At 55.8% G+C, this 12,419-nt stretch overlaps 1 protein-coding gene across 4 annotated transcripts in view; it reads left to right on the top strand.

The window, feature by feature from the left end:
* The window catches only part of ASTN1 (astrotactin 1), a 41,391-nt gene extending 30,621 nt beyond the window's left edge, over window positions 1–10,770 (top strand). For all 4 annotated transcript variants that reach the window (XM_032191912.1, XM_032191913.1, XM_032191911.1 and 1 more), the window contains 7 exons: window positions 1,825–2,093; window positions 2,261–2,394; window positions 2,742–2,893; window positions 3,094–3,229; window positions 3,310–3,410; window positions 4,230–4,413; window positions 7,529–10,770. In XM_032191912.1, coding sequence (XP_032047803.1) covers window positions 1,825–2,093; window positions 2,261–2,394; window positions 2,742–2,893; window positions 3,094–3,229; window positions 3,310–3,410; window positions 4,230–4,413; window positions 7,529–7,763 — 1,211 coding nt within the window. In that variant the 3' untranslated portion in view covers window positions 7,764–10,770. The remainder of the gene's footprint in view (window positions 1–1,824; window positions 2,094–2,260; window positions 2,395–2,741; window positions 2,894–3,093; window positions 3,230–3,309; window positions 3,411–4,229; window positions 4,414–7,528) is intronic.
* The last annotated feature ends 1,649 nt before the right edge of the window (window positions 10,771–12,419 follow it).

Raw genomic sequence — 12,419 nt, 5'->3', positions numbered from 1 at the left:
TTTTCCTGCTTGGAGGCTTTTCAGGTCTGGCAGTCTCTTTCCACCCACAGTATCACATTTCGGTTTCGCTCTGGCACCTGCCACTTTCCCTCCTTTCCTTTTTGTTTGCAAACGTCAGGAGCTGGATATCGACTGAGAAATTGCAAGAGACAACTCATTCTCTGGCTCCTCTGCTTTCCCCTGGTGCCTGTGAAGCTGCAATTCACAGCTAGCCCAAAGTGATCCATTTCCAGCTCGATGGGGTAGCCGAGCAATGCTCTCATACCCGGGTTTTTGTCTAACAGCCCTGTTTTCCTCGCAGGGGTCTCAGAGATTGGCTTGGCCGACCCTTGCAATAGGAAGATCTCTGCACAGCATCCCGCAGTGGCCTCAGCCTCCGTAGCTTCTTCCCACCCCACCAGCCTGCCTTGTCCTTGTCAACGCCAGCCCTTTTTTCACGATGACACCACGGGGATGTGGTGGCATCGGGGCGCTGGGCACCTTTGCAAAGAGCTTGGAAAAGCCCCATCGCAGCCCGGCTGGGGGCTGCAGTGGTGCTGAACCTGTAGGACTGCCTCCGTCTCACCATTTTCTTCTGCCTCATGTCCATGCTTTGAAAGCCAAACCCAGGAAAGACCCCATTCCCCAGCCTGGCTGCAACCTTGCCCACCTCCATCACACCCGTCGTGGTCTTTGGTGACTGTGGGGGTGATGGTATGCGCTTCTGGCACACTCAGCGGGGGATATTTGGGGCTGGTGGTGCTAGAGGGAGAGGCTTTCCCAAGCCCTCTGGCCACCTGTCCTGTCTGAAAGCCCTTTTCCAGTGCAGGACACGTGCCCCCTCCAGCCCTCCCCCTACATTTCTTGGGGGGAAAGGTGGACAGATGCAAAGAGCCAGCCCTGAGGCAGATCCCAAAAGGGAATCGCTCCTGATCTCCCTTCCCCACAGAGGAAACCGAGCACAGGTGCAATGGATGGACCAGAGGAAGTCTTGGTGGGTGGCTTTGTAGCCATCTCAGGAACTTCCTGGCCATCTGGAAGCACTGACACATCTTTTCTGCTTATTCTGAGCTCTTTGGATCTGCATCCCTTGTTTTTGGTTTGTCTGCCTCTAGGAGGGATTGGCAGGCTGAGCTGTTTGCCTCTGCAGAGAGCAACGCTAAGATACAAAATAAAATTAAAAAGGAGGGGAAAAAAAACAATACAAAATGCCCATGTGCAGGCACACACAGCAGTGTGAGGCACAGATGCCTCAGCACAGGGTAGGAAGGCAATCTGGGGCCCGCTGTGCCAGCAGTGGCTGCAGCTTTTGGAGCCGTGGGGATGATTGAGGGCAGCTCGGGGCAATTTGCAGCCTGCATTCGTGAGGGTGCTGCCACGTGCAGGCCTTTTGGAGGTGGGAGTCCACATCGCTGCTGTGCACCTGTCCCTGTGGGTGTGCAGTGTGCTTTGGTGCCTCAATGCCTGCGGGCTGCTGGTCTTGGTGGGGGCTTGTGAGAATCAAAGGAGTAGAGAGGAGAAATCGGCGGTCGGGCTGATTGCTGGGGGAGGCAGCCAGGTTGTTCCTCCTGAGCCTCCAGCTGCAAGAAGGAGGCTCCCTCTCGTGGGGACCTGCTGCAAGGGCTGGGGAAACTGAGGCACTGGGAGACAAGAGGCCAGGGTGGATTTTCCCATTCTGACGCCTGCTCTTGAGGCCAGTCAGCATTTCATCCCTACAGAGCAGCCCTTACAGACACAGGGGGTCCTCTGGGCGCTGCCTTCCTCGGAGCCTTCTCTCCTGGGACCATCCCCTGACTGATGGCTTGGAGCCCACCCCCGTGCCCCTCTTTTCCCCCCCTTCTCCAGGCAACTCCCCCTCGGATGAGTCGGAGGAGCGTGAGCGGGACCCCAAGGTGCTCACCTTCCCCGAGTACATCGCCAGCCTCTCTGAGTCGGGCACCAAGCGCATGGCGGCCGGCGTGCGGATGGAGTGCCAGAGCCGCGGGCGCTGCCCCTCGTCCTGCCCCCTCTGCCACGTCGCCTCCGGCCCCGACACGCCGGCTGAGCCCATCCTGCTTGAGGTCACCAAGGCAGCCCCCATCTATGAGCTGGTCACCAACAACCAGACCCAGCGGGTGAGGAGCTGGGGTGGCATCAGGGTGGCATTGGTGGCCCTTGACCTCATCCCCAGGGTGGATGGGTCATGCTGAACCGTTTTGGCCTCACCCATGGGGAATGGATGAGCACAAGCTCTGGTGGTGGGATGCCCACCTGGTGCTCAGCCCCTTCTCCTCCCTCCCAGCTCTTGCAGGAGGCCACCATGAGCTCGCTGTGGTGCTCGGGCAGCGGGGACGTCATCGAGGACTGGTGCCGCTGCGACTCGAGTGCCTTCGGGGCCGACGGGCTGCCCACCTGTGCGCCTCTCCCCCACCCCATGTAGGTCCCCGTGCCTGGACCCTCGGTGGTCCTGCAAGGGGGTGGCGATGGCCCCATGGTGGTGGGCCCTGGGTGGCTCTGTGGGGCAGGGGTGCGAGCGGATGGGGGATGTGGGAACCAGGCAGGGGGTGCAGAGATGCAGTGCCTTTTCCAAATTCAGTTGGGCATTGGGGATGGGGTTTTGGATCCGTCCTGGTAGAGCAACCTCAAGGAAGGAGCTCTGGGGAGCAGTGTGCCCACAGCTGGGAGGGGGCAGAGAAGGGGGGTCACCTCTATCCAGGTGGGTGGCAGGGCTGCTGGTGGACCTGTCCCTCTGGGGACACTGACGGGCCGGCATTGCCCCCCAGCCTGCGGCTCTCCACTGTGCACGAGCCCAGCAGCACGCTGGTGGTGCTGGAGTGGGGGCACTCGGAGCCCCCCATCGGGGTTCAGATCGTCGACTACCTGCTCCGCCAGGAGAAAGTCACCGACAGGATGGACCACTCCAAGGTGGAGACCGGTGAGTGGGGGCTGCCTCTGGGTGGCGGGTGGGATGGAGGTGTTGGAGCTTCTGCCTCTCTCTTTGCAAGGGGATGCTGCTAAAATTACCTTATCCTGTGGGAAAGAAAGCAGCCCCTCCCTGCCTGCCGTGCTGCAGAGGTGCCAGCCCTGGGGACACCGGTACCATCACCCACGGTGCGTCCTTCTCTGTCCCCGTAGAGATGGTGCTGAGCTTCGTGGACGACATCATCTCTGGTGCCAAGTCTCCCTGTGCCATGCCAGCCCAGGTGCCCGACAGGCTCTCCTCCACCATCTCCCTCATCATCCGCTGCCTGGAGCCCGACACCACCTACATGTGAGTCACCTCCGCCCGTGGGACACTGCTCGGGTGTGCGTGAGGGCTCGGGAGCCTTCACCGCTGTCCTCCTCGGCCAGGTTCACCCTCTGGGGAGTCGACAACACAGGGAGACGCTCCAGGTCCAGTGATGTGACGGTGAAGACGCCCTGCCCCGTGGTAGATGATGTGAAAGCTCAAGGTGAGGTGGAGCTGGTGCTGGCCTGACACTTTGCATATACAGCTGGGAGTACTGGAAAGCAGCTTTGTTGTGCAAGATGTGGAGGCCTGGCTGGGACTTGGGCAGGGCTTGGAAAGGGGGTACAAAACCACCCCAAATCTGTATGTCTGTGGTCACAGGGTGAGCATGCCTAGGGTGATGCTTGGGACCAGTGATGGGGGGTTCCCCACTGACTGTGCCCACTGATTGTACCCACTGGCTGCTTCTGTCCTGGCCTCAATGTCCCCTGCACCCCCGATGGCCCAGGCAGTGCGTGATGCTGAAGGCTGGCACGGGGGGCAGCAGGAGGAACCCATTCCCCCCACAAACAAGCACAGAAGCAGCCTGTGCTCATGCTAAGATAGGTGGAGGGGTAGGCTCTGGGGACATATTGGGCACGGGCGGGGGAATAGCTGAGAAGACCTGACCTGACCTGCCCAAGTGACTGATAGCATCTGTGATGCCCAAAGTAATCCCAGTTGTGTTCCTTCTGGTAAATAAATGGTATTTCACCACCAGTACCTGATGACACCACCCGTTTCTCCTCCTAATTGGATCAAACTACGGGAGCCTACATTGGATTGATTAGTCCAGCTGAGTCCGGGTGATGCCTTCTCTCTGTTGTTCCTCTAGTGCCTTGATACGACATTAATCATACCCCGGGGGACAAATCTTGGCTCCAGTAAAGGCCGTGGAAGATGTGCCTCATGGTTCCACCAGAGCCAAGCATTGTCCTGGTGGGCTTTGTTCTTTGTGCTCATCTCTTGCACCCCACTGACTAGCCCTTGTCCTCCTGCCCAGAAATTGCCGACAAGATCTACAACCTCTTCAACGGCTACACCAGTGGCAAGGAGCAGCAGACAGCCTACAACACCCTGCTGGACCTGGGCTCCCCCAGCCTGCACCGAGTGCTGTACCACTACAACCAGCACTACGAGAGCTTTGGGGAGTTCACCTGGCGCTGTGAAGACGAGCTGGGGCCCAGGTAGGCTCAGGAGCTGGGTGGGCTTGCTGTGTGTGCCAACACAAGCACAGGGTCTGGTTGTACGCGTCTGTTCTTCTCCTGGGCTTTGGCTTGACTTGTCTGTGTGCTGATCTCAGCACCACCCCTGCAGCTGCCTGGAGATGGGATGTTTCCTGCCCTGTGTCCCCAGATGTCCCCTGCCCTGTGTCCCCAGATGTCCCCTTCTGCTTGTCTCCTCCCGTGCCTGCCCCTGTCTGAGTGGTTTTCCAGTAACGTGGCTGTTTCCGGGCGGTTAAGCAAGCTGGGCTGAGAAATTATGTGGGTTGCAGTGGTGTTTCCTAGCAGCTGGCCTCCACAAAACTGGAGTCCTGAGCCCGTCCAGTATTCAGCATTTCTTCAGATGTACGTCAGCAACAGATCCCATCTGGGAAACGCACGGTCCCCCTGCTCAACACCTCCTCTCATCAGTCTCACCTCTGGCTCCCTTCCAGCCCTGCTTCTCCAGGTGATCACGGGTGGATTTCTGGCAGAGGATCAGAGAGCACACGTACCTTTTCTGCTCTCCAAGTCTCCACTAGGGAGGCAGAAGGTCTCAGTAGATACCTGGTGGCTGTCTTGCTTGTAGCATCCCTTCACATCCCTCCTAGTTCAGCTTTGCTGGGAAACCCTCCAGTGATCCTCAGCTTCCTGGGGCAAAGCTGGCTTTTCTCCTCTTTCCCCTTTTTCTATTTATTTTCTAAGAAACTTGAAGTCTCTAAGGCAGAGCGTCAAAGCTTGGGAGCAACCTCCCAGTGTACGGAGACTTCTGGTTATGGCTTCATTCCCAGGATGTGAGTAGGACCATCTCCGTTGCCACACGTGAAATCCAGCCCCGGTTTGCACAGCCTGTCTGACATCTGCTGCAGTGGTTTGTGTGAGGAGCAAGTGAAGTGACACACTGGGTTTGTCACACAGCCACTGCCACTGTCCAGGGCAGGCATTGCCGTCAGTGCTCGTGATACCAGTGAGGAGAGCACAGCACCACCAGGACGTGGGGTGGAAGCCATTTGCTCAAGCCCCACAGGGCAGAGCAGTGTTGGCACAGGGTGACCAGAAGTGCCATGGGATGACCAAATGTTGCTGTTTGCTGCAAGTCAGAGGGTTAATTCCACCCGCTGGAAATGCTGGAGAGCTTAGGGTGGGGTGACACAAGCTGCTGATGAAGTGCTCGCAGCTCGCGCTGCTTGGAAGGAGAGGTTGAGGCAGCTGCAGCGGGATCTGGTGATGACAAATCTTGGAAAGCAAGCCTCCTGTCTGATCGTCTGCGAGGGCGAAGCATCCAGACTGGTGGTGACAGGACAAATCACTCGCAGATGACATTGTTTAGCCAGCAGACGGAGGATTTGTATGGCTGCTGCTGCTGCTCCTTTGAAGTGCTGGACGCAGACCCACGCGAGCGACTCGGCGATGCTCCCCCAGCTCCGCGCTGCCGTGCCGCCTTTGGCTCTGCTCACACTCATCGTCCTGCTCACCAGGGCTGGCTGCTGGGCTGAGGGAAGCAAGTATTGCGTGCAGATAGCTCGGTCAGGGTTACCGAAGCGAGACGGTCCCTCCCAGTCTGGGAAAGGCTGCAGAGAGCCCTGGACTTTGCATACGAAGACGTGGAGAGGAGGGCGGGTCGTTTTCCAGCAAGCCACAAGTGAAAAGAGGCTTTGGTGCGGATCCTGGTGGAGCTCGCTGGTGTTTGCGGCCTCCCTATTGGTGTCAGACCTGTCCAGCCTGGAGCTGCAGCCACATGGAGCCAGCAAGGGGAGAGCTGTGGCTTGCAGCCCCTGCTTATCCAAGCAAGAGTGTGACAAAGGTTTTTGTCCCCAGCATCCCGATTTGCCTCTCTGCTGCCTGCCCCGTGCAGAGTTACTGCAACCATGGGGACGTGTCTCCTGTTCCTTGTCTATGCCAGCCCAAAAAGTGACCTTGAAGCTGGCTGGGAGAAACTTGTTCCAGCCCTTGGGACAATGACAGTTTTGTCTGGGTTTCCAGGCACATGTAATACTCACCTGCAAGACACTTCATTTGGATCCATTACCTACACATTTGCCAGATTCCCCTGAGATCACCTGAAGTGCTAGACACGTTTAAAACGAACATAACGCGTTTTATCTGAACAAAGTGTTGCTCTCGATAAGAGCATTAGAAGCACAACTTTCAGAGAAAAAAAAAGCCTGAAGAGAAAAAGAGACAATTTGGGTTGTATTTGGCCAGGATCGCCCGTGCTGCTCTTGTAACTAATCCAGCACGAGGGGCTGGTGGTTTAGCACTTCCTCATTATCAGCACAAGCTCACACCAAAGTGGTGCTGCTCTGGGGGTGCTGCAGGGGCCCTGCTGCAGGGGGTGGCTCGTGCCCAGCCCTCCTGTCCCCCTGCCTCCCGACCCCTTCCCCTGGCTTTCTTGGCTGGGTCGCACAAGCAGCATGGGCTGCCTGACGGCTCCTTACCAACCCCTGCTGCTCGTTTCTTTCCCTGCAACCAGAAAACACGGAAAATACATGTTCAAAAGAGAGGGGGGGTTTCTCTTTCAGAGCTTTTCTGTGTTAAGCTGATGTTGTATGCGTTGATGTATTCCTTCTAGCTTGCACGCTGTCCTGTGGGACACATTTCCTAAACTGTTATTAAGCATTATAAGTCATGTGTCAGGAGTGTCGTTGACTGTACTTACATTTTATGACACCGCATCTTATGGGGCTCATAACAAAACCCCACAAGCCAGCCTAATACAGATGACAGGCATGATAGTTTGAGTGTTGTTTTTTTTTTTTTTTTCCCCCTAAATCTCTTTCATGCTCAGTGATGTCCCAGCAGGCTGGTTCCCAACGCTGTACATTTCTCTTCCACCACATCCCCCTCAGCCACGTGGTGGTAAGGGAGCGATGCTCCCCGCATGTGCCTGACGGCTCCTCACATTTCTCCCCCCTGCCTCTTTTCTCCCCCTCTCCCACCCTGTGATTTGGGGTCTTAGAGCTGCAGCGGTGTCAGGCGATGCCGCTTGAGACACTCTTTGGGCTCGGGCACCCTTTAACCACCTTCACTTTTCTTTCCCCATGCTGTCATCCTGCCCTCCCCACCGCTCCCCGTGGTGCTTCCGTCGCCCCCGCCGCAGGAAGGCTGGCCTCATCCTCTCGCAGCTGGCAGACCTCAGCAGCTGGTGCCACGGCCTCCTGCAGGAGCCCAAGATCAGCCTCCAGCGCTCGTCCCTCAAGTACCTCGCCTGCCGCTACAGCGAGATCAAACCCTACGGGCTCGACTGGTCGGAGCTCAGCCGGGACCTCAAGAAGACGTGCGAGGAGCAGACACTGAGCGTCCTCTACAACGACTACGGGGACAAGGACTACTGAGGGATGCAGGCACCCGCCTGCACGCCGGCCCTGCTGGGGCGGCGGGGAGGGTTTTATATACGGACCCACAGTGGGGAGGGAGGGTGTCTCTGGAGACAAAAATTGGGACCGGGAGCGAAATGGCTGCTCTGTGCAGTTCTGCCTCAGTATTAGTTTCTTCTTCGGCTTGGCCAAAAGTCTTTCTAGTTAGGAGTCTTGTGGGACCCTGTTTTCTTGGTTTGTTCCGTTCATGTTGCCAAGAGGTTCCTTGTGGTGGGCGCGGGGGCACGGAGACGGCAGGCTGTGGGGCACGGCCCTCTGCACCACCCCGTGTCCCTGCCCCAGCCACTAGGGGCCACTGGTCACAGGAGAAGCACGGTGACACAGGTGGGAAGGGAGAGCTGGGGAAACAGAGACGGGCATGCAGGTCAGGATGAAATGCTAATGGTTATCGCTGAGCAAGACAGCCACCAGGCAGCCAAGAGGGTGTTTGGGGTGTATTTGTTGTGTTTTTGTTTGTTTGTTTTTTTTTGGTTTATTTTTACAGTTGTAAAGCATGAGGTCTGGATGAGACTTGGCTCAGCTGTGGTGTCATTGGCCCAGGTGAGGGGAGGAGATGGGCGGCGGTGAGCCCACCTCCTCGGGGCTCCTCTGCCACGGCCAGCTCCCTGTCAGCTCGGAGACGCAGGGTGCTCGGGGCAGAGGCAGCCTGGCTGCAGGGCCAGCGGTCAGCTGGACAGCGCGATCTTTTTTCTCGTGGGACCAAACTCCTAGGAAGTCAACTCAAAAATCCCTTCCTTTTTTTTTATTTTTATTTATTTATTTTTTAACCCACCGTAATAAAGACTTAGAAGCAATGACAAACTAGTGCTTGTCAAAAGCTGAAAAATGGAGGCTGGGCTCCATTCAGAGCAAACCGTTCCCCAAAACCCTGTTACCACTGATGCTGTTGGAGGCAGCAAACGGCTTCATTTTAGCCTCAGCTACCAGCCTGGTTCGCAGAGGAGGCACCTCTGGACTTGCCAGCTGTGCACCTTTGATCTGGACAAGCCAGGAGTCCCGCAGAGAGATTTTTTATGATGCCTCTTCAGAGCGAAATTTCCTTTTCATTTTTCAGTCTTGGCAGGAGCAATCTTCAGCCTTGTCTTTTTTGATTTTCCACCTCGTTCCTCGCACTACCTGCTGAGGACACGGCTTCAGTATTTGTGCAGCACTGGAGGGGAGGCTGCCATGGCCTGCAGCCGGTCACGGCCACCGGCGCCGTGCCGCAGAAGTCGCACAGCAGCCGATCAGAGCACACAAGCATCCCCCAGCAGGACAGTGCTGCATTTTTTCCTCCCCATGGGCAGAGCTCTCACGCAGGGGCAACTAGGCTGGGTGGGAGAGCTGCTGGGCACAGCCACCAGCAATCAGTATTACCTGGGCATCCGAGTGTCATTTGTGTAAGGAGTTCATCTGGCAGGGCTCAGCAGCCAAACACCTGATTTTTGCAAGCAAGAAGTCTACCAGAGCCTTCAGGCTTCCCCTCACGTTTCCTTCCATTTTCATGTACTAAACGCTGCCGAGGGCTTGGTGCTCAGAGCAAGCCCAGCACCATCTCCATGCTCAGGTACACATGGGCAGGTGCTCCATTTCCTTTCAGCCACGGGGAATCTTGGCCAAGACGCTTTGGTTCGGTCTCTTTTTCCTTCCAGCCGACACTGAGACATCCTTTAGCTTCCATCCAGGCAGCCGGCCAGCGGTGAGCAAAGGGCACCTCCACGCAGTGCCTCAGAGGGATGCTTGGACAGAGGCTGCTCTGGCCCGGATGCGACTTGGTAGCTGGCCATGTAATACTGCTTACGTGGCCTTTATAGGAAACACAGACGGTTTTCCTTTTGGGAGCAGCCTCCTCCCTCGTGTTGCTTATGAGGTGCAGGAGCAGGGCGGGCGCAGCCAGCCAGCCACGCACCCTGACTCTGCCAGGAAAACCCCGTGTGCTCGGTGGCTTTTTCACCCAGACGCAGAACTTACCACGGGGCCCTGCAGATGTTTCTCTTCTGCTCCCACTCTACAATTTCTAAGCCCTTGCATGGTCACTTGAAACACTGCAGAGCCTCCTTTGAGCCTTGTGGTTGGGTGAGGGCTCCCTTGGCTGGGAGAGGCACACCCTAAGGGTGAGGGCGAGGTGACCCACACGAGGTCGGACACCAAGACCCTCGCACAGGGTGGGATTCATTGTCACCAGCCCATGGCAGGCACCACTCTGTGGCACCTGGGTGACTGTCGCGGAGTCGCCACATGCCTGTCTTGGTGCGGTGTGTGCCCATTTTCGTGGCAGCCCTGGCTTGCCCAAACTTGTATTATTACTATTTTATTTTATTTTTTTTCCCAAATCCCTGAGTTATAGCACATATGCTCATCTCAGACAGCTGCTCAGTTAGCCCCGAGGCATCCCCTTCCCTGCAGAGCTAGAGGACTTCATCTGCCGAAGGCTCCTGCCCCAAACAGCCAGCCCTGGCTCTGCACAGTGTTTCCTCTTGTGGACTCCTGCCTCTTTCCGTGCTGCCAACCACAGGAGAATACAACGTGTTTTGTTTTTTTCCCAACCTCCCTCACCCTCCTGCCCTCTCTCCTTGTTTTATTTCCGAATTAACAAATGACCATTCACCTGAGATGAACCTCTGGGTCATTAACTTTTCTTTGCTGCACCCCTTCCCCTGTAATAGCATTACTACCTTTTACTTGTTGTGCCGTTATTTAACATATAAAGATGGTTTGGTCCTTTTCTTTAAAAAGATGGCTACAATTCATGTTCCTTGATGTTATATTAAAACTCTAATGTGACATTTTACTACTGTAGATTGAAAGTAGGGTGCTCTAGGGTTGGACAGCCACATGGCAAGAAATGCAAAACCCTTCCAGATTACTTAAAAAAAAAAAAAAAAAAAAAAAAGGTTTTAAAGAACAACAACAACAACAAAGTCACTAGCACTATGTACAACTCCAGATGATAATTTAACCGACTATTAAATGGAGCTGTTAGTAATCCGTGGCTCTGGCAATCTGGGATGTTTGTTTGCAGTTTTGGTCCAGCTGATGTCATCTCTTGGGAGCGGATGAAAAGCTCCAAGGCTTTGAACTCTTTGCCTCTTCACATGAGTTCAGCATTAGCCCGTCTGCCCAGCAGGTTAGCCAAGTCCCAAAGCACGGAAGGAGCCTCGCCTCGGTTACCCTCACCTGCTCCACCGGCACAGGAAGGTCCAGATCCCTTTGGGTTTGGGGGGTGGGCGGTGTTAACACACCCTCAGCAAGGGGCTTTGCTTCGCAAACCTCCATGGATGCTGGGAATTTGGGAATGGATTCCCAAAAAATGCCTTTTAGCCTGTTTTCAGATAGCAGGTGGATGGGACCATGCGGTCTGGTGGTCCACCACCCCCTGCCCCACTTGGCAGACCCCTGGCAGAGGAGCAGCAGCATTGAGAACATCAGCTGCCTACAAGCGATGCAAAAAGCGGTGCCTGAGCAGGTGTGGGAGACGTAAAGGATGCCTTAAAATTCACTTACAATGCAATTGAGCATCCAGAGGCAGCACACTGGTGGCGGCAGGGCCCTTCCCCTGGTCTGCTGCATGTTGCCACCAGCCCTGCCAGGAGGTGGGAGACCCGGGGGCGGCTGGGGATTGCTGTGAGCGCAGACAGGACGCCTGGCAGGATATGGGAGAGGGGGGATTTAGGGGCTATGGAGCACAAATCCATAGGAAACCAGACTTCATTCCGCCTCATGGAACAAATTGATTTTTTTTCTCTCTTCCCACTGCTAAATTGCAGGAAAATAAGTTAAAAATACACCCGATACTTTCCTTCTACTATTTTCCATGCAGCTCACTGCTGTGGCTGCCACCAGCTTGTTGCACAATGACCTGTGAAGGAGGAGGAGGAAGAGAAAGAGGAGGAAGAGGAGGAGAGAGGCTGCATGGCAGTGAGATGGGGTCACAGGCATGAATTGCTGTGTTGGAAGATCCTAATGTGAAAGCCAGGGGAGAAAGTCACCCCCAACAGGGCAACGTGGGCTGTAAAGGATGCACCACCAGCTGAAGGGAAAGGCAGCATTAGGGCCTGGAGAGGGGGTAGGCACAGCCCCAGCCTTGTTCCCACCTGTGTCTTCCAGCTCCCAGAAGCATGCAGGTGTGATTCCCTGATTTTGGCGTTCTAAAATGATGAAAATCTGCTGGTTTAAGTGCCATTCAGCTCTGTGTGTGTGTGTTGGAAAGGCTGCTGTTGGCCAGCAGACTTTATTTACCCTCTACAAGGAGGTGCTTGCAGGGATTTCTTCATTTTAGAGCAGGCATGGGTAACATCCCAGCACTGCAGCCCTCACGCAAGACACCATGTCCCCACGGTGCCAGTAACCACCTCATTTTGTAAGTTCAGCATGGACTCCTTGGGCATCCCAGCTGCTGCCAAAGCTTCCAAAAACCCAGTCTGTGTATCTGGAAGAGCCACCACCCTGCTCGACTGCATGTCCCCCTTGTCTTGGGGACGCGTGGGCCTGGCTCTCTTGCTTCGAGGCTGGGTGGTTGGTGGGAAGGAGGGGATGGGATGGGATGGAAAAACTGCTCTTCACTTGGCTACTGCCCTAGACATTGGCCCTGTTTTGTTTTAAGTGCAAGCCCCACAGCTGGAGTGCTGGTTGCTT

Source organism: Aythya fuligula, chromosome 8 (assembly GCF_009819795.1).
Source record: "Aythya fuligula isolate bAytFul2 chromosome 8, bAytFul2.pri, whole genome shotgun sequence".
NCBI classification, from domain to species: domain Eukaryota; kingdom Metazoa; phylum Chordata; class Aves; order Anseriformes; family Anatidae; genus Aythya; species Aythya fuligula.
The sequence above is the reverse complement of the archived record's forward strand: the minus strand, read 5'-3'. Positions and strand labels throughout refer to the sequence as shown.